Source organism: Hippocampus guttulatus, chromosome 11 (assembly GCF_054856545.1).
Source record: "Hippocampus guttulatus isolate MCC_2025c chromosome 11, RoL_Hgut_1.0, whole genome shotgun sequence".
Taxonomy (NCBI): Eukaryota; Metazoa; Chordata; class Actinopteri; order Syngnathiformes; family Syngnathidae; genus Hippocampus; species Hippocampus guttulatus.
Window position 1 is genome coordinate 12,927,230 of NC_141271.1, and position 25,487 is coordinate 12,952,716.

The 25,487-nt window shown below is 43.0% G+C and overlaps 1 protein-coding gene across 1 annotated transcript in view; it reads left to right on the forward strand.

The window, feature by feature from the left end:
* anos1 (anosmin 1) overlaps positions 1-20,936 on the forward strand; it is a 61,473-nt gene extending 40,537 nt beyond the window's left edge. The window contains exons 7-14 of the mRNA XM_086124367.1: positions 2,009-2,214; positions 5,735-5,879; positions 7,798-7,950; positions 11,687-11,775; positions 14,638-14,809; positions 15,311-15,531; positions 17,837-17,978; positions 19,932-20,936. Of these exons, the coding sequence (XP_085980493.1) occupies positions 2,009-2,214; positions 5,735-5,879; positions 7,798-7,950; positions 11,687-11,775; positions 14,638-14,809; positions 15,311-15,531; positions 17,837-17,978; positions 19,932-19,990 (1,187 nt within the window). The 3' untranslated portion in view covers positions 19,991-20,936. The remainder of the gene's footprint in view (positions 1-2,008; positions 2,215-5,734; positions 5,880-7,797; positions 7,951-11,686; positions 11,776-14,637; positions 14,810-15,310; positions 15,532-17,836; positions 17,979-19,931) is intronic.
* The last annotated feature ends 4,551 nt before the right edge of the window (positions 20,937-25,487 follow it).

A 25,487-nucleotide genomic window follows, 5' to 3' on the forward strand; every position in this document is an offset into this window, starting at 1 on the left:
TGAATATTTGTCAGTGTACATGTGAGTAAGGACTTGGGTTAGTAAGTGTCTGAGATCTAATCTTAATTCCAACCTTCTGTATGTCAGATATCATAATTTCTGGTATTTTGGTTTAAAATTCGAATACAGGCACTTTTGAATGATTCTTTTTGTGGTCAGGAGTGGGGGGTTGGGTCAATTATTTGGCCCCAGGAGCCAGTCCCTACTCTGTGCGAATATTTTAAACATTACGTTTAATCGATTAATAGGGAAACATGACCCGGTAATCGTTTGCCTGACCCTTTCCTTTAAAGAGGCCAAAGCCAAGTACATACAGTATGTGGCTGGTATTACATGTGTGTTGCCTGAGCATATGCGCGCGTTGACCCGCACTGTCAATCCTTCATCATGCATGTGCTCTCCAGAGCATTGTGGATGGCGCTCCGATAGAGCGCGGCACCAGGTGGGGAAAAAGGGATTCCGCTCAGGGGGGTGGAATAGAAAGCGATCCCCAATCAGGCCAATCAGTGGCAGGACATTGATAGATTGATGGGAGCTGTCATGGCTCTGATGAGCTCCCGGACGTTCGGTCAGAGCATTGCTATTTACATAGCCTGCCCTGTATCATCTGATTGCAATTTCGCCCCTGCTACACTTTTTTTGTTTGGGCAATTTGTAAGAAGGGGGAGGCTTATTTGTCTTGCGCCGCCAACGTCAGCTGATATGCAGAGCCCATGTGTCCGTCCGTGTGTGTGTGTGTGTGTGTTTGGAGCAGCTTAAATGTGTTTCAGGTGGGAGAGGGAAAGAGAAAGGGAGAGAGAGAGAGAGAGGAGTCATTTTCTCATTATTCCTTGCTCTAGTGCCTGGCAAGTGGCACTGCCTATCTCTCTCTTGCTTTCCCTCTCTCTCTCTGACATCAGAGGCAAGGAGCAGTACAGCAGCAGCCCTGTATAAAGTACAGCACGCAATTGCAGCTAGCGATCAGAGCTGTTGAGATGCATCTCTATTTTGTTTCGAGGAGCATGGCTGTCAACAACATTGTGCATGACACCAACCACATTGCAATTTTCAACTCACTTAGCAAGGAGCTGCAGTTTGGCAAATACTGAACCCATCAAAAAAAGAAACCTCGAGCTTTTCAAGGCCACTCCCAGTTGAAGTTTACTGCCATGCTGAAGAAAAACAAGAATTACACAATATTTTTAAACCTTTAAAAAAAACACCTTTATGAAAAGTCTTAGCTTAGCTTAATGATAACTGACAATAACACGCTAGCATGCTAGCAGTTAGCATTGACAGTTGCGGATATTTGAACATAAATGGTGAACACATTTTGACGGATTATATAAAAGTACTCACCGGCCAATATTCTTGATCGGCAAATCAACGGTCTTAAGACAAGACAATTCTCTGGGTTTTATAAACTCATAAGTACGGTGCGAATTCACCTTGCAGGCAAGGTTATTTTGAAGGTACTATTGTATTATTTCATTTAGGCAATGTAGTACAGTAAAAGTGATTATACAAAAAAAACCCCCCAACAACAACAAAGTAAGGTACGGACCGTGAAAATTCAACTAAAATATAGTCGTGAAGTATTTGTACTTGATTACATTCGAAGACTTCTGGCAAGTGGCCCCGCCTCTTTCTTTCTGACATCAGAAGCAAGCTATAGCACAGCAAAAGGAGCGCATCGAATCCGCTCGCACATTCTTCACAACGCTCTGATGCCGTTGCCAAAGCTGGCCGCCATGTGTTTGTTCACCCCTGACCACTTGTGCTGTCGTAGCCGGGATATGACACCTGTCATAACATCTCACAGTGCATTGTCAGCGGAGGGCTAATTACTTTACATAGTGTCATACCAGTCACCCCTCCACTCCTCAGCCAAAGTGGTGAAAGGCATTTTGGCTCCAAATGTACTCCACCTTAAATCAGACTCGCCCGAAAAGAACCTCGGCGTCTTAAACGTCTGCAGATGTGTGAGATTTGTCACCCCCGTGACAGCGTTCGCTTCTTTGTCCTCCAGACCCGTCCGCCCCGCCGCGCCCGAGCAGCCTGCGTGTCACCAACGTGACGCAGGGAGATGAAGGTCTGGTGACAGTTCGTCTCAACTGGAGCTTGCCAGAGGAGCCCGACATTCCCATACATCACTACAAAGTGTTCTGGAGCTGGACTGTGCCCACCAAGTCGACGGTTCCGTCCAAGAAGAGGAGGAGAAAGACCACCAACGGGGTAAACGCTCCCTCCCAATCGCCCCCCCCCCCCCTCAACCCACCCCCTCATCATTTTCCGCTTTCCGACATTATCTCACTCAAGGTCTCCTCCTCGGGATTCTCCGTTGTTGCATGCAAAGCCATCAATCACAAACAGAGTCAGCGGTTCTGTTTGTTGCTTTTCCTTCCTCAGACTGATTGAAGAACCCTTCAGCGCGGTTACGCTTTGAAGGAGGACACGTTAATTGTGATTCATGCAGTATTTCCACAAAGATACATTATCGGGTCGTTATTTATTGTACTTCAGACACTAGAAGGATGCTAAAAATAGCTCTGGGACTTCATTGATGTCGACTGGCAGCCATCCCTTCTGTTGCTCATGGTGCCTGCTTCTGTGGCTTTATCACATGTAAGCATTTTATCTGCACATACAACAAACGCGTACAAATTGTGAACAGATTAAGATTATGTGATTGTCATTATCGTATCCACTCGGCACTCGGACAGAGATGGTAAAAAGCAGAGAATGAAACCACGCAATATGGTCAGAATGTCGCCTCAACTTGTGTCACTGTGACAATCATGCAAAAAAATGTGATGTAAAACGATCCATAATTTTTACGGATAAACTGGTGCAAATAAATATAGAGAGGGGGCTTGGTTTTGGGCGGTACGGACATAGCGCGTTTCAGGGTTACAAACTGCAAGTAATGAACTAGTTTACACAGCGGTGCAAGAATAAAGTAGCGTAATATGCTAAATCGCTACACCAGATAACCACACGTTGATTCCAGTGCTGCTTCTTTGTTTATAATACAACAACACATGATTGGCAATTAATCAATTTGAAGCTGTGGCTGACATTGCAGAGCGATATAGTTGACTAGTAGACTAGTCCGCTCAACCCCTAGTAGGGATGGAAGGCCGTCAAGAAACGTGGACACCCTGAAACCTCTTCCAGGGTCAGGGTCAAGCATGTACAAAACCGGAAAACGGTGCTACTGAAAGAGACCCTGCTTACGTTACATATTTTAAATTTTTTAAATTTTTTTTATTTTTTTTACGACCACCCCTGGTTGAGGCTGCTCGTTGCTGAACTGACGCAAAATTTCCAAAGTAAAAGCAAAACATACAGAATTGAGCTCCGGTCATGTACAAAGAGGTTTCACGTGATGCCGCTGTTTAGTGTGACCTACAGGCACGTTTTTCCACAAGAGATCAATTGAAAATGGTCCGATCTTAGAGGCTCCGTTATATGGGAACACCTTTGTTTACCATGATAGTTTCCAGGCTATGAATAGTTTGTGCAGCGCTGTGCGAATGAGGTCGGTTTCTGGCTGTACTTAGTGCTCTTCTTTTTTTTTTTAGGGGGATGGGGGGTGTTTTATATTTATGCCTACAATTTTTTTCCATACAAATACTGTAATATTTCTTGCCTATGACATTATTGTAGGTTAGGGAGAGACTACGACGCGTTCCAGCCTCGATACAAGCTGCCAAAGGAATGAAACTCCATCATAAACTGAAAACCTCCTGTTATGTATCGTGTCTTCATTGATTAGACCTTGCTCGGATCAGTTGGTCCCCCCCCCCCCACCCTAAATCAAAGAGATCCTCCGCTCATACTACAGCACATTGCTCCTTCTGTAGAATGTTGATCGCTGTGGAGGATTTTGAGCAGTTTTGCCAAGCCTCATAATTTAAAACCGAGATACTGAATTCGATTTAAAATCATTCTCGTAAATGAGCAGAATAAATCTATGGCTACATGCAGTATTGGTTATTTTCTCTGACATTTACACACCCTGCGTGATGCTGTGTAGATTTCTGGCAAAAGCCATTCCGCTTCATTTTTCTGGAATTCTTGGTTGCGGCTACCAAATGGACTGTGACAAACCACTTTAGGAATGAAACAACGACTCCCAGCGCAGTAATTTGACTAGTCTGAGTCTGTATTATTATTTTTTCCCAGTTTTTTTTTTTTAGATCAATACGGTGGCATTCTCCAAAAGTCAATCAAGTTTGCCAAATTTATGTTAAGGATTAACCGGTGACAGCAAAGAGGAAGAGTGTGATGATAACCAGTAAGAAGGAAATGGAACTTCAACATTGGAAAGTGTCTGGCTGCTCAGTGCTATACAATTAAATTTCAATTACAGGAGTTCCTCGGTTTACAACAGAGTTTTGTTCTGAGCAAGTTTTCACACAAGTCGGAATACAGCATCAGTCTGTCACTTGCTAACCTGTTCTAACGCAGTTGTAAGGTCATGGATTTTTTATTTTTTTTGCAGTTAAAACAACCCATAATTCAAAAGTTTAATTGTATTCCACGCTGGAGCTTTCACCGTATGGAATTTTAACAAAGTAATCCCATGCTATTCGCATGGGGAAACAGACTGAGCCCTGCTGTGAATCGTGAAAAACTGCTAGTAATTGACACCTCCACTAAAAATTGCCAATATAAACCGTTTAAACTGCCAATACTGTGGAACTTCTAGTTATGAACTTAATTGGTCCATGAGCCCCTTTGTAACTTGAAACCCTCATAAATCAAGATAATATTTCCCATTGAAATGAATGAAAATGCAATTTATCATTCCAGCTCCATAATCAAATTATCTGTCCCTTTTTTTACTGATCTGTGGTTAAAAATAAGTGGAATTTGATATCGAAACTAGTGAAAACACACACTATTATATCGAAAGAAAACGCTTTAAAAAACATAACTATTTATTGCTCATTAATGTAACCAGAGGATTGGAAAAAGGGGAAGAGGACGACAGTTCCAAATTGAAAAGGATTCCTTTATAGACAGTGCTTTGGCAGCCTCAGAAAGAGTGCAAAAACATGCATTGGTTCTTTTTTTATTTTATTTTTTTTACCAAATAGCTGGGCATTGATTCCAACAGACAAAAACAAGAATAAGCGAATTCTGGAGTAGTGATGACTGTACATACACCGACGACTTGTGCTTCTTTTGCATCTTTCATCAATCAGCACAAACACGCAGCGCAGCATGAAAATCATTTCATTAGGGACGCAAGCAGAAAGCCTACTCGTCTAGACAGCGCGCACACACCTGCGGAGAGTCTTCTCCTGAATTAGTTTTTCAAAATGAAGAGCAGATGTGGCACCGAGAGCTGAGACACCAGACACCTATTGACACATGTACTACTGGTTTCCACTTTGGCACCTTCGGGGGCTTCGAAAGCACCCCGCTGGCCGAAGAATGTCAAAACAGGCACGCAGTCAATAACGAGAGCTCATCAAGGCTCGCTGCTGCCAGCGGAATGTAAGAAAGCCAAGCTGGGGTTGGAAACCCCGGGAGGCTGTGACAACACGGCTCCCTCACGAGACCCTGAAGGCTATCTCTTCACCACGAGGAGGCCTTCCTCGGCTCCACATGTGTTCTTCATAAGAAGGGCTTTCCCGCAGGCCTCGTTTTGGCACAGGCTGAGCCTGAGCTTGGATGGTGACAAGCATTTGAGAAAGAGTTTTTGCGACACGACTCGAATGCCAACCGCTGTCTGTCGTTCCAGGCCCAGAGCTGGGTGGACCTGGAGGCCCTGCAAGTCAACAGCAGCTACACTGTGGAGCTGCAGGCCGTGACGTATTGGGGACAGGTGCGGCTGAAGAGTTCCAAAGCTTTGCTGCAATTCAGCACCACCCAGAATTCCGAATCAGGTAAACACCAAGGGGCTGGGATAATATTTACTCCTTCCTTCAGCTGCCAGACTTGAATGTCTTAAGAGGTGTCACTGTGACTTTTGTGTTTGTCCAAGAAAGTGGTCGCACTCATTGTCATGCATATACCCGTCTTGGAGAAGCAAAATCTAAATCTAAAAACATTTTAAAAGTTCATCTGGAGAAGTAAACTGGTTTTATGAAGTGTAATTACCGTATCTTTCGGATTATACTTTGCTCCGGATTATAATTCACACCAGCCAAAAAATGCATAATTAAGAAGGAAAAAACATATATAAGTCGCACTGGAGTATAAATCGCATTTTTGGGGGAAATTTATTTGATAAAATCCAATACCAAAAACATACATGTCATCTTGAAAGGCAATTTAAAATTAAAATAAAATGGAGAACAACAGGCTGAATAAGTGTACGTACGGTATACTAACGTTACATGACTGACATGCGACGTAACATCAAGTATCGAGTACAACTTTATTGTCAAATGTGCTACAGCACAGATGAAATTTCCTCTCTCTTCAACAGAAAACAGACAACAAGAGCAGCGCTGCGGGTGCCCGCGCCGCATATTAAGAATTAATCAGATAGCTAGCTTTAAGAACATGCTAAGAAGTTTACCAAACTATCAGTTTCACTCCAAATCACTAAATCCAATGAAATCTTCATCCTCGGTGTCACTTTTAAACAACTCCCCCAACTCGGCAGGTAGACGATGCGCCGGTTCCTCTTCTACGTCGCTTACGTCAGACTCATTGTCGATTTATCAACACGGGCCGAGAGCGCCCTCTTGTGGTTTCATGTGAAAATAACGTGAAATGACATAATCGTGTTAATAATTTCACACATAAGTCGCCGCTCCAGAGTATAAGTCGCACCCCCGACCAAATTATGAAAATAACTGTAACTTATAGTCCGGAAAATACGGTATGCCGAAAGTCATACACAGTCGAGTATTTTTGTGTTGTATTGAACTTCTAGTTACATGAAACACAGTGTCGGTATACATGGATGTTGCTCCCCTAATTATGTGTTATTGTCATTAGACAGTGAACCAGCTGGAATTTAATCCGCAATGAATCCGTCTTGCAGACCGTTTTGCTCAAATTGCTCACAAGACACAATTAATTAAACACACTCAATCGAAATTATGAGGAAGTATGCCCATCCTTAGTTGAGATTTGGAAATCAAATGCAAGACACAGCACAATGGGAATATTTTGGGACATGTCAACTTAAAGTAAAAAATATCCAGACCGGATGGAAAGGGACATCTGGTCAAGAATATGTATAATTTGCCCTCTCCCAAGTGCCCCTTCAGAATTGTGAAGTGTCATTCATTTTGAGACCAATATGGCTAATACAAGCTGACATTTCTAAGCATACACGCCATGAGCCTGACCACTGGCAAAAGCTTGTGAGTGAATGAAAAAAACCAAGCAACATCATACGTCAAGAATGGTTGATTGTTTCTGGAATGAAACGGTATTAAATGTAAAATAACTTCAAATGTAGTGCGACATATTTAAAGCAAACTAAATTGGCAAAGTATTTGAAGAAGTCACGCTCTGTGTGATTTTGCTGATCCGTCACTAAAGTCAGTTTTCCTTAGTTTGTTTGCATTCCATGAGCACAAAATTCTTCTTATTAACTGTTAGCGGACAGACGAGTCCTCAGTGCTACAGGCATACACATTTTTATGTAGTATAGAAGTTGGCTGGATTTGGAATTAAGCCTGTTGGTACCCATCCAGCTCCGGCACACTCATGCATAAAGAACGTGTTGTGGCTGCTTGGTTTTGACAAGGAAACTGTTGTCTTTGTGTCGCCACGCTGCGGCCATGAGAGAATCAATGTGGCGTTTCAACTGCAGAAGAAAATATTTCTCATTTCTCCCCCTAGTAAAATCTGTGCACAAGTCAAAGAAAGAAGAGCTACCCCCCGCTGGACCAACCTTGGCAAAGGCAAAGCGACCTTCTGGCCCGCTGGAGGTGGGCACACCCTTCTACCAAGATGGCCAGCTGCAAGTTCGTGTCTACTGGAAGAACCGCGGCGGTACGAACAAAATCTTTATTGATTTATAGCTTTAATAAAATCACATTAGCACCCCGTTTAAGGCCAGGAATGATGAATGCCATAATAATGTGTTATGCTTGGCTCTCCTCAGCCAAACAATGGAAGAATCTCTTCATAGTTACCTGATTGTGTAGATGGACTAAATGAATCAATGTGTCTTTGTGTGAGGGCTGAAGCGGGGCGGGGGTGGGGGAAAGGAGGTGGGGGGGAAGTGTAAAACCTGCACACGGGCTGGCAGAGCGGAGCCACTGTTTAGTAAAGAACAATAAACACTCCGAGTGGGAGCTGCGCGTTGGGATTTATTGACAGCTGCCTTTAATAGATCCCCGCTCGGGCGGTGAAGCGGTCCATTTTGTCTTGCAAGAGCTGATGTCACGCGGCCCGGGAAGGATCGTGCCTTTGCCTGTCCCAGCGGCGTCCATTCCCCATGTCTTCGGTTAATACCGGAGTGGAAATATGGAAGCCTTGAAAGCAACGCTCTCAGGGTAACCTGTCAAATCCCATTGGCTGCTCTATGTTCTGTTACTAATCTATGTCATTGGGCCAAGCCAAACTCTACATCCCAGAGTCAAGAATGCAAAGCCTGGCTTGAAGGGAAAGGCCTGGTGAGACACCAACTGCTGAATCAGAAGAAAGGGCGAGGAGATGGAGTCGGCCCAAAACTGTTCGCAAATGTTGGCTTGGAGTGTTGCTAACTGCGATCAATCACCGCCGGGGAATCACTGTGTTAGAGAACATTGTAAATCCTCTTCCAGGCTCCTCGTTTCTCCCCGTCTGCAGCGTACAGTATGTGCCGCTGCCATTCATTAGACTTGAGGGATGACCCCGGTCTTTGGCTCCGGCAAGCCCGGTTCTACTACTGTAAACACAAAGATAGCCCGTGGAGTTGCAGTCTAAGGACATCTGGTTTGTGTGACAGACAAAATGAAGGGACAGGTTAACTGGACCGTGATTAAACTCTCATTCATTGTGATCCAAAGCAGCTTGGGCCTCTGGGTTGTCTCCAGAACGCCAAAGCGTAGTGCACCATGTACTTGATCAGATAATATATCGCTGTCTGCCCAACATGCAGACAAAAGGCTGTAGGACGGCAGTGAAGGCGGCAGTCTGGTAGCAAGTGTTCTGACTGATTCCACCCGTCCATTCTAGACTCTTTATCCTGCTCGGGGGTCATGGGTGAGCTGGAGTCTAGCCCAGCTAACTTCAGGCAAAAGGCGGAATACGCTTCCGACTGGACCCTAGTCCATAACAAGCCAAGGGGAAACACACACGCTGTCACTGAGTCACTGAACCCATGCTGGGCCTCTGGTTTGTCTGTGGAACAGCAAAGCAAAGCGCATTGTGTCCCTGATCAGATAATATATCGCTGTCTGCACGAAATGCAGACAAAAGGCTGGAGGACAGCAGCAGGCTGGTACCTACACTTCTTACTGATTCTATCCATTCATCCATTTTCTATACATCTACTCATGCTCAGGATACTAGGGATCTGGAACCAAGCCCATAAGGCAGACCCTGGACTGGTTGTGAGTCGCTAACAAGGCACATATACAGAGAAAAACATTCACTTTCACACAGTCAGGAACTGAATTCATGCCGGGATTCTGGGTTATCTCTAGAACACCAAACTTGATCAGATAATACAGTACAGTCATACCTGGGTTTTTGACCATAATCCGTTCCAGAAGGCTGTTCGAAAACCGATTTGTTCGAAAACCGAAACCACGCTCTTTAAAAAAAAAAAAAATCTTTATTGAACATGTCTGCTCACAATGGAACGATACATGAGGAAGCGTCACTTCCTCGTCTACCCAGGAAGCGTCACTTCCTCGTGTTAGTGCGCTCAATTTGGTCGAGAACCGATTTTCCGTCGTAATCCAAGGCATAAAAAACGCGAAATCTTTGGTCGAAAAATGATTTGGTCGAGAACAGAGACGTTCGAAAACCAAAGGTTTGACTGTATATCCCTGTCTGACTGACACTCAAACATAAGGCCAACAGTACGATGGTGGTCTGGTAGCAATAGTTCTGATTGATCCCATCCATCGATCAATCTGTCTGTTTTTTTTTTTTTTATACTGGTTCTCTTATTTCGGGTTAAATAGAGCTCATGGCCATGCTAACGAACTTCTGGCACAAGGCGCAATACTGCACACCTGAGACTGGTTGCCACTCCATCATATACAAAGACAACCTTTCACACATCGACCGGCATCAGACCTAAAGCCAGCTGAGTGAATCGCTACATTATCACTCAAAATGTATCAAGTGCCCCTCCTGTTGTCTACCTGTTTTTTGTTTCCCGTTCCTTGTTGTACATGACACCTTCTCTCAGTGCCAAACACCAGCTAAGCATATCTTTTTATTTTTTTTCCCTCCCCTGTACTTCCTGGTACTCTATAATTTCTCTCTTCTGCTTCCAAAGAGCTCAGGGGCTCCGAGTGCCAGGGCTGAATCTAAGCCTTCAAAGGGCCCCTTTTATCTCCCCGCCGCAACCCCGGCCCCCGCTGCGAGGCGAGCGGAGCATCGCTCAATTATTAATCAGACACGTTTTCGCACACTTTCAAGCGACACAGTTGAATGAATAATGGGTTTGGTAACATAAGAGGAGGGCCACACCGATGATGAGCTCATGAGAGTACGTTTATGAAGGCTAATGTGTCCAATTAAGGCCATTTGGGCCAAACTGAGGTGGATTACTATCCTATTTTTCAGTCACTTGGGGTCCAAATTGACATTTTGCCGACTTGATGGCAAACAGCTGCAACGCCGTCGTCCGTGCGGCTTGTGCATCTGTCCACTATTTATGTGCTGTTAGCTCTGCTTTAAGTCTCTACCAAGTCCCGGAGGAAATATCTGGAAAGATTTTCAGCTGTTAAACGCTTCGTTCTGCTTACTAGCTAGCCGCTAACCGTGTGCGTTTGCAGCCAAGTGGATAGTGTAAAGTGGGCTTTTAGAGATTCCTCCCAAAAGGCCGCTGCAGAAAAAAAACAAGGGATGGGAAAAAAGAGCCTGACTAAAGCACAAAAAGACGACATTTTCTATCAGTTTAACAATACAGTACATGCATTGAGAAATTTAATCAGTGGCAACTTTTCAAGTGGAAAAGTTTGGACCGCTTTTCGAAAACAGGACAAGAGCGATTAGTTATCTGCATCTCAAGCTGGAGTGTTGTCATTTAATCTTTTCTGCCTGTCTAATGAAATATATCTTTTCTTGAATCAAATACTGTCAGGATCGAAAGGAGGAAAGGGGAGGGGCAACTTTGTACATGGCGACATTACAGACTTGGAGGGGGACTTGGTGTTTCATATATGTGGACATATTTAATACATTCAAATCTCGCTGAAATAATATTGACCTAAGTTGGCCACTTCCATTTTGTCGAGCAAGAGAGAAGTTATCGTTATTGACTAATGTCTTAAGCATTCACTGCATTAAAAGTAAAAATGGTGAAAACAACTCATTCCCCAGACAAATTGCTTGTTTTATTTACAGCCCCACTGCACTAAACCAGCAGTGTTTTTTGTTTTTTTGTTTTTGCTATAAAGAAGTAGTAAAAATGCTTGCCGGCTTTGATTGCCAGTTCTACAACACTGCAAAACACTACAAACAACACTGTTATGCGTTTTGGAGTATTTCATTTTAATGATTTTATCACAATTGTTTTTTTTTAATTTAAAACATTTTCCCTTCTATCTGTCTTATGTTCCAGAGCCTGGAATGAACCGCTACCACATCCAATGGATGCCCGAGTACTGCCACCACAATGAGACGCGGGGACCAGAAAAATCCTCCACGCAGGTTTGTATCCACCGGCCGTGTCCCACCTTTTATGAGATTTGCTTTGGAAAAGTGCCCGATTCCGATTTTTGACTTTGACGTGTAAGTGTACTGATCACCTGAAACATCCCTCATGCGCCCAAAAGACGCATACATTAACAGGTCCAAAAGTGTCCACATCATTCAGCGACAGCACAGAAGTAAACACTAGCTACTTAATAATTCAAATATCACTAGTTAGCCTGGAGTGACTCTTCACCTCCTTGTTTGAATGCAGGCAACATTAGGATTACTCCGCTGACTGCCGTCTCCAGTCCTTTTCCTTATTTAATGGTCCACATAGCTCTAATGTACCATATTTAGACCTTATTTAATGGTCTATGCTTTCATTCCATGCTGCCATGAGGCAAATCCAAGCGGTGCCACTCGGGAGCCCAAAGTTGCAGTTGTTGTATCAATCCAGCCTAAGTCAGGGTTCCCCCCCCCCCCCCCCCCCAAATTTGATTTGTGTTCCAAAATGGGTTGTGGGTCAGTTTTTAAGCAGCTTTTAAACAGACATGCAGTTTCTTGCCAAAGAACTTTTTAAGTTCACGTCGGGTTCCTAGAAAGGAAACTAAATTCAAATTTTGGTCTCGTGCTGAAAAAGTTGGGCCAACTTTGCTGAGGCAGAGCAAAGAGAGATCCTCATCAGCGGCGCTGTGCTATGCAAAGCACGCACCTCCTCTTTTTGTTTAATGCTTTAGCCCGGACAAATCCTCCATTCGGGTGAACCTGAAACCCAAAGGCACTCAGCAAATCAATGGCTGTTGTTGTGAACGCTCTGATTCAGTCTTGTGGTCAGGCGATTGGGGTGATGGCCACTAAAAGGCATTTAATAAAGCAAATGTTCCCGGAATGGAGGACAACATTGACTGTGCCTCCACACCAGGCTTCTTTTCGGAGAGTCAAGGGAGGTGAGGGAGGCGCGGGGGGACTGTTTGTGCTCAGGCTGATACAGGATGGCAGAGACCTGGCCAATCAACACATTCTTTGGGGAGCCCGACTGTGGTTGCTAGGAAATATACATCCTGCTTCTATAGATGGCCGGGAAGGATTCCAGCCTTGTGCTTTCATGTGAGCGCAGCGCCTCATTCACTTTTAATCAAAGCTGTTTGGTATCAGAGAGAATCTACACGACGGCTCTCCAGGGAGCGCCCTGCCCTGTTAATCTAGAAGCTTCACTTTTTCCAATGAGAGATCGAAATTCACACGTCAGCGATATTTCCTCAAAAAGGAAATAAGAAATGTGATTTTTTTTTTCTGTGCTTTGTTTGAGGGTGTGTTCAGATTATTTGGTTCTCTGGTCTGGACCAAAGTAGAAAATTATTTGATCCATTTTCTTCTGTCTTTAACATCTCACCAAAATTTGACCAGTGAAATGCTTTGGGTCAAAATTGCAACCTTGTTGGACCGCTTTTTTTTTTAACCCTTTCATGCACAAACAACATAACCTACATCGGGATTCTTTCCTCAAGTGTTTTTATTAGTCGTCAAGTCAAGTCAATTTTATTGTCAAATGTGCTACATGTGCAACATATAGCATAGATTAAATGACATTCTTCAGGAGAGAGAGGAGCCGCTGCGGGTGCCCACACCGCCATCAAAAGAACAGTTCACATAAAATGGCAAAATAATACAACACAACACATAAGAGACGGACAGTCGTCCAATCGTAACCACTTTTTCTGCATACACTTCAGACATGGGGGAAAAAAATGGTAATGGATGGCAACCCACATAAGAGGGTCCATTGGATTGGTTGATGCACAGTGATGACATTAGAGATTAATTAATATAAGAGAAAACATGTGAATAGCTGTCCACTCTAGTAACTGCTGTACCTGAAAGGGTTAATGTGTACTAAACTCAAATGACTGTCTGTTTAGATGTACTCTATATTGCTAGTTCAAGCTTTGGAAATGTATTCCCGTCATAGGCATATCGAATACAATATAATAAGATAAGATAAGATAAGATATCCTTTATTTGTCCCACACTGGGGAAATTTACAGCCTCCAGCAGCAAGAATGTAGGCAGAAAGAATATATATATATAATACGAACGTGACCAGCACCCAGATGAAAGGGTGCTCAAAAATGATTCAAATGTACGTTTTGAAGTGAACCGTAGATACTGCTTGGTGAGAAAAATGGTTTTAAAATTTACATTGCCACTTCAACAATTAACAGTCTTGGACCTCCAAAATGTAATGTACTCCACTGTATATTACCAGTTAGTGCCATTTGAAAGTCGTTAAATCGCAATATTTCTTTTACCAAACCAACTGCAAACAGAATTTTGAGGTATGACATTAACTTTAATACATCGATGGCCATTTCATGCACCCTGTAACCTGATAACATGGTAAGCTGTCCACAGCTGTGCCCGAAAGGGTTGATGAGGAAACAATGCCAAAAAGATGTATGCATAACGATGTATGGTCATCGCAGGGCGACTCCATTCAACTTTTTCAGTAAATCGGTCAGTAGCATTTCATTCTTATAGCCTTATAGATCGAAACAAAAAGTCAAATCCATATCCCATGAGTTGTATTTTTGAAATTTGTCAATTCTGTCTCATCAACAGCTGGCTCGAAATAAATAAGTAATCACAAACATTCAATGGTCCCGCAATAACATGAACAGGTTTGACCTGAAAGAATTATCGTAGCGAAAAGAATGAAAGTGAGGCTCTCTAATGGGAGCCATGTTCACTGAGCCCGAGCGGGAATGTGATCCGCCTTGGCGCCGCGCTTTTAATTATCTCAGAGGCTCGGCGGGACGTGACCCCCAATGTCATGTCAAAATCATCAACGGGACTCAATGGTTGTGTTTCTTGGCTCAGGAGAACTACATCAACCTCCCAGGCCTGTTGTTCTCCTGCAAGTACAAGGTCACGGTTCACATGCTCAAGTCCAAGAGACGCTCTAAGGAGGAGAGCATCACCTTCCTCACGCCGTCCTGCGCTACCATCCGGAGCAAGACTCACAAACACATCCCCTGCCCGGGAGAGGGAGGCAAGTGTCCATACATTTCGCAAAACCATCTGATTAGTGTTGATATAGCGATTAAACACCGCAAGTGGATTTAATCAAGGTAATGAAAAAGAATACATAAACTATCAAAACAATATTTCAACATTTTGGGATTCTGGCCACCGAAAAAAAAAAATAATTAAAATTCTGATTAGGCCAAGAAATTGTCTGGCACCTAACACCCTGCACAAGTACGATGTGTCGGTTTGTACAGATCTCCGTGGAGCGCATACCTCCTGCAAGGCCAGTGTACAAAAACATGTAGTGTCGATTTGATTGATGGAGGCTTTACAAAAATGTCGTCACAGAGCAACGATGATGAAAAAGCAACGTCCTTGGCGGCGGTATTCAGGTTTGACGCATACTTCACCGATTCCCCTTTTGCTTTATAGATAGCATACCGACCTAAAATGGTATCAATCTTCTACTGAATATTTGGCAAGATACTGAAGAAGTGTATTTTTCCTCTCTCTTTCCGAACAGCTGCAGTACTTCCTAAAGTTTTGGCCAAGCCCGAAAACCTGACGGCAACATTTTCCATCAACGGAGGAAATATCACCGGCAGCTTCCTGTGGCGTGTGTCTCGGGTGGCGGCGCACCAACGCATTACGGGTTTTCAAGTCACCTGGGCAGAAATCACCACTGAGAGTCGACAGAATAGCCTGCCCAACAGCATTATTTCCCAGTCTCAAATCCTGCCTCCGGTAAGAAATACAGACGCTTTGTCACATAGCTCAGCTCTAGTTTCCAGGGTAACACTCTCATGCCATCAAGTTATCTGTCTTTTATTCAAAGATAATTTCCTGAGTATAAGATGCCCCCTAATGCAACCCTCACAGGGTAAGAGCTATGCTTTTGCCACTTTCCCGGACTGATGATTGAGGTATTTCAAAGCATCATTAAGATAAGAAAACCTTTATTTGTCTCACAATGGAGAAATTTCCAATTTACAGCAGCAAAATTATGAAAGGGAGAAAGTAGAAGGCAAAAACTATGGAAATAAATCTAAATATCAAGTATAAAATATAAATATAAGCCGATTAAAAATGGGTGAGTCTAGGTTTTCAGGACCGTCTATTCAAGAGCCTGACAGCAGTCGGCCGGAACGAGCGGTGGTCCCTCTCCTTCTTGCAGCGCGGGTGTATCAGTCTGAAGGAGTTGCCCAGTGCTGTCAGGGTGGCCTGGAGGGGGTGGGAGGGTCTGTCCATCATAGCTCTTAGCTTAGCTAGCATCCTCCCGTTGCCCACCTCCTCCAGAGTGTCCAGGGACAGAGTTGAAAATCAAATTAAAAATGTAAATCATGTTTTCCAAAATCTTGTTGTTGCAAAGTACTGTACCCTCTTTTCGTAAGATGTTTTTTAAATGTCTTAAAAGATGTGAAACACATTGAGGTACCTCTTATGTTGTGTACGTGTATTTGTTGCCCAAAACCTCAAACAAAACACAGTGTCATGACACAATCTAGTAACCAAAGAAAAATAATTACACTTAGTAACGTACATGGCAGCTGGACATATTATTTGACACAAAGTCCACACCCGGATTACTTCAATAATTACATGACGCCAGAATATGCAAATAGCTAACAACCTGCGCCTAAGAAGTGCAGCGAACGGCTGTTGCCAATGCTAGCGGGCTAACATGGCTAACTGTCCCACGACCGTACGGGCGATTATAACTGCAGCACGCGAGCGCAGATCATGTACCTACTTTTCATCATCTCATTATAAAGCCTCATGTAACGATAATTTCGTTTCAGAAGCAAAAATGTATACCTCCACTTTCTGTTCCGTATTGAGGTCTGATTTGTGAACATAAGACATGAATGATTAATTATGATCCTCAAACACTGTTTTAATGATTGACAGCGTATTACTGATTAGTCTTGTTTCTTTTTTTTTTTGTTTTTTTTTAGGGGGGGTGGGTAGGTGGGGGGGTGGAGACCTATTCTAATGGGATGCAGGGCTGTGGACCACCCCAGAACCATGAATCAGAAATCCGTGATGTAACACTTTCTCAAGATAACTACAACACGTAATTGCTTGATGGATTGGTTTTAGCATTTAGTCAAACAATGTCAAAGTAGCGCTTGTGTCCTTGTATCCTTTTTCTGGGTGTGGTTTTTTTTTCTGTTTGGACACACCTCTTCTAGACTAAACTCCAAGCACGCCCACCTACAAAATTGGAAGTGTGGAGTGGCTCACAATGTCAAAATTGTTCAACTAAGGACAAACAAATGGGTTTCGAGCAAGCCCTGAATGATTAATGAATTAAAAATGCATGGATTTAGACAACCACAAGATGATATTCCAGTAGTTCATCAAACTGTATAAACAAGGTTTTTTTGAACCACTTCACACCCGGTCTACAAATTCTGACAGCGCCCAAAAGAAAACCGAAGAAGAAGTACTGCAAAATTATGTTCTTCACCAGAGACCATGATTCACACGTATCCCCTTGTTGAATACATTGAATCAAGAGGCGGTGTTCCTTGTCTATAGAGTGTTTAAAACTCCTGTAAGAGTTCTATGATGAATTATGACAGGTCACTTGTGTTTCCGTGAAAGAAAAAGATCCATCTTTTGTGTTTTATTTCTCAGTGCTGAGCCTGGTTTTGGGTTCACACCCCGTGGCCTTCCTTGGATGAGTCTTTTGTGCGGACAGACACTCTGGGAAAAGCTCCGCGACGTCGTTGTTCTCACACTCTCATATCGTTTCATCTGCCTTTGCGTCTTTTCCCTTTCATCCTTTTTCGAGAACGGCTTCTTGACATCATCTTGCTCCATCACCGACGCGGGTTGCGCCTATCTGCGCCTCCCAGCCTCTGGAGCTCGACTATAAATAACGCCACCCACTGCACGCTTTATCAGGCCGGCTGCAGAGACGAGAACGAGGAGGCCTTATGAAAGCCATGATTTGTTTTTGTCTGAGTCTTGTGCAAAGATACTCCCCTCTCCTGTTTGCCAACTTTCATTAGGATTTCATCTGATTGCGTGTGTCTCTCGGCAGGATCACAATCTGCTGGTCGTGTCCAACCTGCGGCCGTCCACCTACTACAGACTGGAGGTGCAAGTAATAACGAGTGGAGGGGAAGGCCCCGCCACGGTTAAGACCTTCCAGACTCCCAACATATTACCGGTCAATCAACATCGTAAGTGTGAGGTCACTCCTGACTCTTGTCACTGGTTTCATCACATCAGGCTCTTCTCACCGTTCAACTATTCCAGCACGATCAAATCAGTGCAATGTGTACTGCCCTTTAGGGAATCGACCGTTTATCTATTTTCTATTCATGCTGAGAACTGGAGGGAGATGCCGCCTATCTCACACACACACTTCATATTAGATATATATACACCCATATAACGGTGTATGTATATATACCATACCTGTCAACTTGTAAGTTTTCCCCGTATTTTATAAGTTTTTTTGGATCATTTCAAATCATGTACGGCGTATTACAACTTTTATAGGGGAAAAAAAACAAAAACAATTGTGAACCGATCTCACAAAGACCATTTTGGCTCAAATCCAAATCGTCTCACCTGCTGGATAGCATTTTTTTTTTCATCGCTGCGTACGGTCGGATTGATAAAGCATGATGTGCGCATGCGCAGTAAGCTGTTGTACGGGTTTTTGTTGATTTGTAAGGGGAATCGTAATTATTTATAAGGGCATCTATTAGCCGAGGTTGACAGGTTTGATATACATTTAAACACATTTTGTTGAAACTTGTTTCTTCTGAAGAAAAAAAAAAAAAAAGAAATACAAACACAACAATGTACGTCCATATTTTCATGCGCGGATGAAACACAGTATTTTTCTTCATGACTCCAAGCTGCCATATAAAATCCAAACGAATGCGAGCGCGTGTCCGCTTAGACGCCAAAAATCGGAGATGTCGCAAATCACCGTGACAGGCTCGTCTCTTTAAATCAGATTAGCGTTGCGTGCGTTCAAGAATGATTGTGACACTCTGCTTTTTTTTATTTGGTCAGACTTTTTTTACATACATCAGTCTGCAACATGACACGCTAACTGCAATATTGTATTTGCCGACTTGAGGAATCTGACACATAGTTGAATGAGTCACTGGATTGTGACGCTATAACAGACAAACAGACAATGCAAAAGCATATTAATGCTATCCATTAATGGGCAGGACTGTCAAAAATTGTCATTCGTCCGGTCGTGTGTTTTTATTTATTCATTCCTTCAAAGGCGGTTAGGAGCATGAAATTTAGTTGGCGTGTCTACCATGAGTAATGCAGAGCGTGTCAAGAAATCCAGCCCAAAAAAAAAAAGAGAGGCTGGAAGGTCTGACATTTTAGTTTGAAATGCCAATTTTAGGAGTGCTTCAGAAAGAACTCAAGATTTTGCCCAATTCCGACTATAATTGAACCTTGATTCCTCGACGAGTGATTCTCAACCACTGTGCCGCAGCACAGTGTACCATGAGAGATCATCAAAGATTCGTGTGGGAAATGATACTAATTCACTGAATTGGTAAAACATAAATAAAAATGAAATTATCGATTTTTTCATCAGTATGCCAGTGATGGACGGAAAAATTAAATCCTCCTCCACTAGATGGCAGAAGCTACAATTAACCTTTGCGTCCATCTGTTGCCATTCATGCTGCTGAATGAGCAATGGAATTGAGATGCAATCATCAGTATGTCAGCACAGTATTTACACTTTTTTGGACATTTTTCCTTGTTGGTGATGTGCCGTGCGATTTTTCTCAGGTGAAATTTGTGCCCCGGCTCAATAAATGTAGAGAAGCACTTTACAACAAATGTGGACAAAAGAAAAAGTGAAAATATTTCGGGGGGGTTTTACCCATCGTGTGTGGGTGGAGCTAGGAAGTAAAATCCAACGATTCCATGAAACTAATAACACCGCAAGGTCAGAGCTTGACCAACAGTCTGATGTGTGATGAAAACGCTGCTTTGAAGAGATTCGCAGCAGAAATCTAGAGGTGCAAAAATTGCTCCCGACTCCCTGATGTCCTTCAAACGCTCTCTAAAAGAGTCTTCTGTCTTACGTACTCCCTAAATTCCGGCGTGGCTCGCACTTTAATTTGAGCATTTTTTTTTTCCAGGGCCCAGACTCCGGCAATACCATTCGCATCACCAGAAACCATCAGTCGAAAGACACTGAGTCGCAAAGTGAGGCAAATCCAGTCGCTTTTTCCCTCCCATCCGTCAGAGACTATCCGGAAAGAAAGCGTGGAATGGTGAACTCTCCCGAAAAGCAACGCCCCCCGCCACCCTCCCGTTCCATTTATGAAATAACAAGTCCTCGCCCTTCAAGGCACCACAAGACATCCCTTTCCGAACCCTTCTGACTCCCTACGTCAGACCGGTGTGTACAGTTTTCATTTGGCGAAGTCGACTGTTGTGCATTTGCTAGTACGCAGCTCTTAATTGGAATCCGACACGTCGACAACAGCAGCAGCGATCGTAATTTCAAGGCGGTCCGCGAGAACGCGCAACACAGAGAAACGATATGTTCTGTCGCAGATTTGTGAAGAAAATTACGAGATCTATTTATTTTGACCCACGGTTGATGTCACGGTTGTCTAACCCAGAATCGGAGTTCCGTTGCATGTAGTCCATTCAACTTTTTAAAAGAAAAAAAAAGTCGGCGCTCCAATTGGAGAGCTTTTGCATGACGACTGTTGGCATGAAAGAAAAAAAACAAGCAAACTTAAATGCTCCTTTTTCAGTATGTTAGAGATATTCCATTAACGGATTAACAAAGAACTATACTGGGAATACCATGCGATGTTTATTCATGAAATTATAACGTGTGGAAATGATGCATTGTACATCTTGGCTGTAGAAATGTTTGTCGTGGAACAGTCAGTGAATGTCGATATTTATTTATGTGTGTATTCTAGTTTGATTTGGATGTGTGTGGAAGTGGATGTTCCCGTGTGTTTTCGTCTCTACTTTTGTTTTACGTTTTTGTTTTTGGAAGCAACACAAACCTTGTAAAGACACTTTGTAAAAATGGAATTGTAAATACGGTCTTGTGTTACATGTTATTTTTCCATGGTAGAAACTGTACAAACTGCGAAGTAATAAAATAATCCTTAACCAGATCCTCGCTCGTTGTTTGTTCAGTCGGAGTGGGTGAGCGGTAAATAAACACACGCCTTCCCTACCGCGCTGAACTATTTGGCCGTTGACGATGCTTATTTTGGCTCACGAAAACACCGCCGTGCCAGCTTATTCAGAGATGAGCCCAGGAGCCGAGGACATGCGCCCTCCAAGTCCAAATAAACAAGTCATCCGGGCCCCGACAAGCCGAGCGCAGTTAGCACCGCGGAGGACCGGGACCCCTTCATCAAAATGCCCCCCCCCCCCCCCCCCCCCCGCTTCACATAACGGACTGATGCTAAATGCCTCCTACGTTCGGTAGCCCTTTGCCCTCGTAAACCTTGAGAGGGGCAATGTTTTTTCCGAAATAAAATTCGCAATTGAGTCTTAAGAGTGATGCCTGTGTATGACGGTAGCATTAAAAAAAAAATGCCGCTTGGGGGATTCTTGTGTGACTTATGATAGCGACTCCATAGCACAGGAGCGAATGCAGAATGGTGCCTTTTATAACGTTTATATAGTTTGATGTGACTAATTCTTCTGGAAAGTTTTTCTCAAGCGGCGTAGGAGGGTTTTTGAATTCCCAGTCACGCTGTCAGACTTGTTTGCAGATGGTGGCGCATACTATACGTTTCATCAGGAGTATGTTTACCTCTGTCTACGCCAATATTTACATGGTGGGTTTTCTGTCCCATTTATAAAAAAGGACCGCTACATCGCCCATCTGGAGGTGAGCCCATGATGACACAATATGTTGCAGTCCAGTTGTAGAAGATCAAGGGTCCGACAAAGTGGACACGCTTCAGATGGCCTTACGGTGAACCACCTCGCTTCTGACATTCCTCTCGGAATTATGAGGACGAAGAGTGTCAACCTAAATTGGAATCTGGGTCTAGTGGGTGGAAAAACATATCCGTTGACCAGAGCACAAGAGCTTTCGGGAATATTCACTACATGATGTGTTCTGACACGGAATAAAAAAATATCAACACCAAAAATAACATGAAATGTGTAATACAAATTCAAGGTGTTGGATACGTTAGAGTGACGAAGACTTATTGCCGTTACTTGTTCTTGTCAATAAGACGGCGAGGAACACGACTTTAGCGATGAGAAACACACAGCAAACAGACTTTGCCTGGATAACCCGGATGGTCCTTTTTCCCCCCGTTCGCCCGCAGCGCTTGACAAGCCGGATTTAACCGGCGCTCACTAAAACAATTTGAAACGTGGGCTCTTCAGGCCAAGGCACACTTTTCCATTTTGTGTCAGAGGATCTCAGATGAGCGCAAGCTCAAGAGAGACGTCGGCGGCGTTTGTGGATGCTGATGATTTATGGCCTTCGCCTTGGATGGCGGCGCCTTCACTTATGTTTGTAGATGCGGCAACAAACTATTTTTTACTGACATCATTTTTCCAGCGTACTCCTGAGCCCAAACAGTAATATTCTGAATACACTCATGACTAGTTTTAATATGGTGCTGCCTGATGGATAGCAGGAGATCTATTGTTGGTTGTCGACACTTACCTGGAGCTTTTGATGTGTCGTATTCCAGAAATTCTGGTTATTAAATACAAAAAAAATCCCAATAAACACATCTCACTCTCACCGATCAAAAATGTACCCCTTTTTTATTTTTTAATCGTTGCTATGGTCCCATTTCACAAACAGACCCTTGACGGGAAATCGCCTTTGAGCAACACCATTGCAGCGAGATACAGGAAGGCAGTAAAATGGCACATGACCTCTTTTTTGTTTATTTATTTATTTTTTTACTCAATGCTCATGTAGCCAGAATCATACATGCTAAATGAAAGCCATCATTTACCACAAATCAACAGGTCTCTTAACACACATCAGCAACAGAATCAATAAGAGAACCAAGTGTTCTCCAGGTAACTGTGATTGTTGACTATGACAAGTGTTGAAAACCAAGAGGCAAAAGAGTTGCTAGCCTTATAGCGTCTCACGTGTGCGCCAAAGTCAAAAGTGCAAAATACCTTCGGAATGTATTTTGGGAAGCATGTTTCGAGACATGACCATATATTTGAGAATTTTCATTTGTGTGTGTGTGTGTGTGTGTATATATATATACAGTATATATATATATATATATATATATAATTTGGAATTGTCAACCGTGACTGTTTCCTGAGTAGACTGAATATGAAAAATCTTAGTGAGGGCTGCGCAATTAATTGAATTTTAATCATGACTCTGATTTGTCATGACACGATTAAATTAACCTGATTATCAGCGATATTTGTGTTTGAAATTCAGGCTCTGCTGCATATCTAGAATATATTTCATTATCAGAAACTTAAAAAATCAGGCATGGGCTTTTTCTTGTGGGTCTGGGAGTACAGAGCAAAAAAAAAAAGCAAGCACCTAGAACAGTTTTCCCAACTCATGGAAGCAGCACTGTGCGCAGGGACATATTAATTTTTATTTTATTTTTAAACTGCGTGAAGAACTTCACTGAGCAATCGCGTATGTACTAGTTATTGGAAGTTCACACCATCACTCTCACTTGGCCGTCCTGCCCGTGGGGAACGTGGGTGTGTCTTTATGATAACGTTTTAGATGGTATCATCTCAAAATGGCCTGAAAGTGGTTGTGGGGGCGTTTATTATGTAAATTAGCTCCCACTGTTATGCAACGGGGGACAAAAGTGCAAGAACGGCTTATTCATTTTTGGAAGCAGGTCGACAAAATATATACGGTATGATCTTATTTAATTTCACACTTGATGGGTCGGCAAGCACCCAAGAGACCGAATTATTTATATACAAACAAAGAATCAATTGTCCTTAGAATATTCACTGTAAAAGTTACAACATGAACAGAGAGTTATGAAATGTAAGGGGGGGGGGGGGGGGGACGAAATTTAATTGTAAGAGTTCTTTGGCTAACCGGTGGTGATGAACCACCATTGCGCATCAACATTCATTGAATGCATTAAAAAATGAGAGCAGTTACAAAATAACGGTGAGGCTAAGCAGTTTGAAGGTGAAATATATTTGTACTCGATTGAACATGCCGTGTCCCGACCTTTTGGTAATCAACGTGTTTGTTTATACGACATGTAACGTAATCTGCTTTCTTTACCACAACGCTCCTCAACAAGTTTTGTATTCAACACTCCATGGAGACGTCACTCTGCATCATGAACTAATAATTCAGGAATTGCTTCAAAGGGGATTTCAATGGCAAATGTGAGATTTAATCCGCGGCACCTGAATTCGGGTCACGGGGGGGAGGACGCGTTGTTTTCCCGCATTGTGCACCAACCTCCTACGTACACGTATTTCAGTAAATATACAGTTCATGGACGCAAGAAAGCTATTAGGAATCAATCCAAGTGACATCGATTAGACACACGGCCAAACATCACAACAGCAGCGCCAAAACACGAACCGAGGAGGACTTTCACTGGAGCCAAAACGAAGCCTCCGAGAACGCCGGGGCGCTACGATGACGTTAAACAGAATCCTTTGCAATCACGTTGAAAGTATCCAAACGCAGCGGTTGGAGTTTCTCCTGTTGAGCCTTCAATTCCAATGTTCTTTACATTTTCTAACCAATGACTACTTTTTCCGCTGGCAGCGACTTGTATTCCCACAGATAGGTCACGGGGCTTGCAGAGGTTTGTGCATGTATGCAAAGCCCCGAGGCATGTTTTTTTTTTTTTTTTCCTTAATCCATGTATGTGCGAGGGGCCACATGTTGACGTCTCTTTTCATTATCGGTCTCCGTATTTCAGTGAAAGCTGTTCAAGTCATACAACGAGCGTGTAGGGGTGACGCAAAAAATCGTGAAAACCTCGAATGTACTTGGAGAATGCTTGGATTAGCGAGATGGGCTGAACTACTTGAGACTTTAATGTCCGCTAGAAACAAAAGAAAATGATTCTTTTGAACGAGCCAGTCAGTCTTTTCTCGCATTCCATAGCATAGCAAAGTTGACACATCGACAAGTTGACTCGTCGTTCAGATGGCATCAATGGATTCATTTGCACGTTTTGCCTCTTCTTTGGCTTCTTTGGTCACATTTATTCCGAAGGAGTAACCTCAACGAAGGGTTTCAGTGAAGACTCCAGGGTCAATGTAAATGTTGTCATTTTAGAGCGGCTCGCTTCTTTTTTACTCTTGTCAGACAATTACGAATGTCAAAAATTGTGTCCAACTAAGTGACTTGCTGTGGCAAACCCTAATGAAACAAATGGAAAGTCACAAGCGGATAATTTTCTCAATCATCTCTGATGGAAACTGTTAATGTCAACGGATTACTTCAATGCTAAATCAAAAAAAAACATTACAAACCAAATTTTTTTGAACATGTTTCGAAAGTGGAGGATGTTATGGCAACGTTGTTGTTTTTTTTTTTTAAATATAGTGATTGTTATTCCTTGAATTGTTTTTCAATGTTATTTTTATGTTATTATTTTTTTGAAGGACATATATCAGGGTTAGGGAACTTCGGTTTCTTGAGAGTCATATCCTGCCTGTTTTAGAGCCCTCCCTACTCCAACACACCTGATTCAATCGTACAT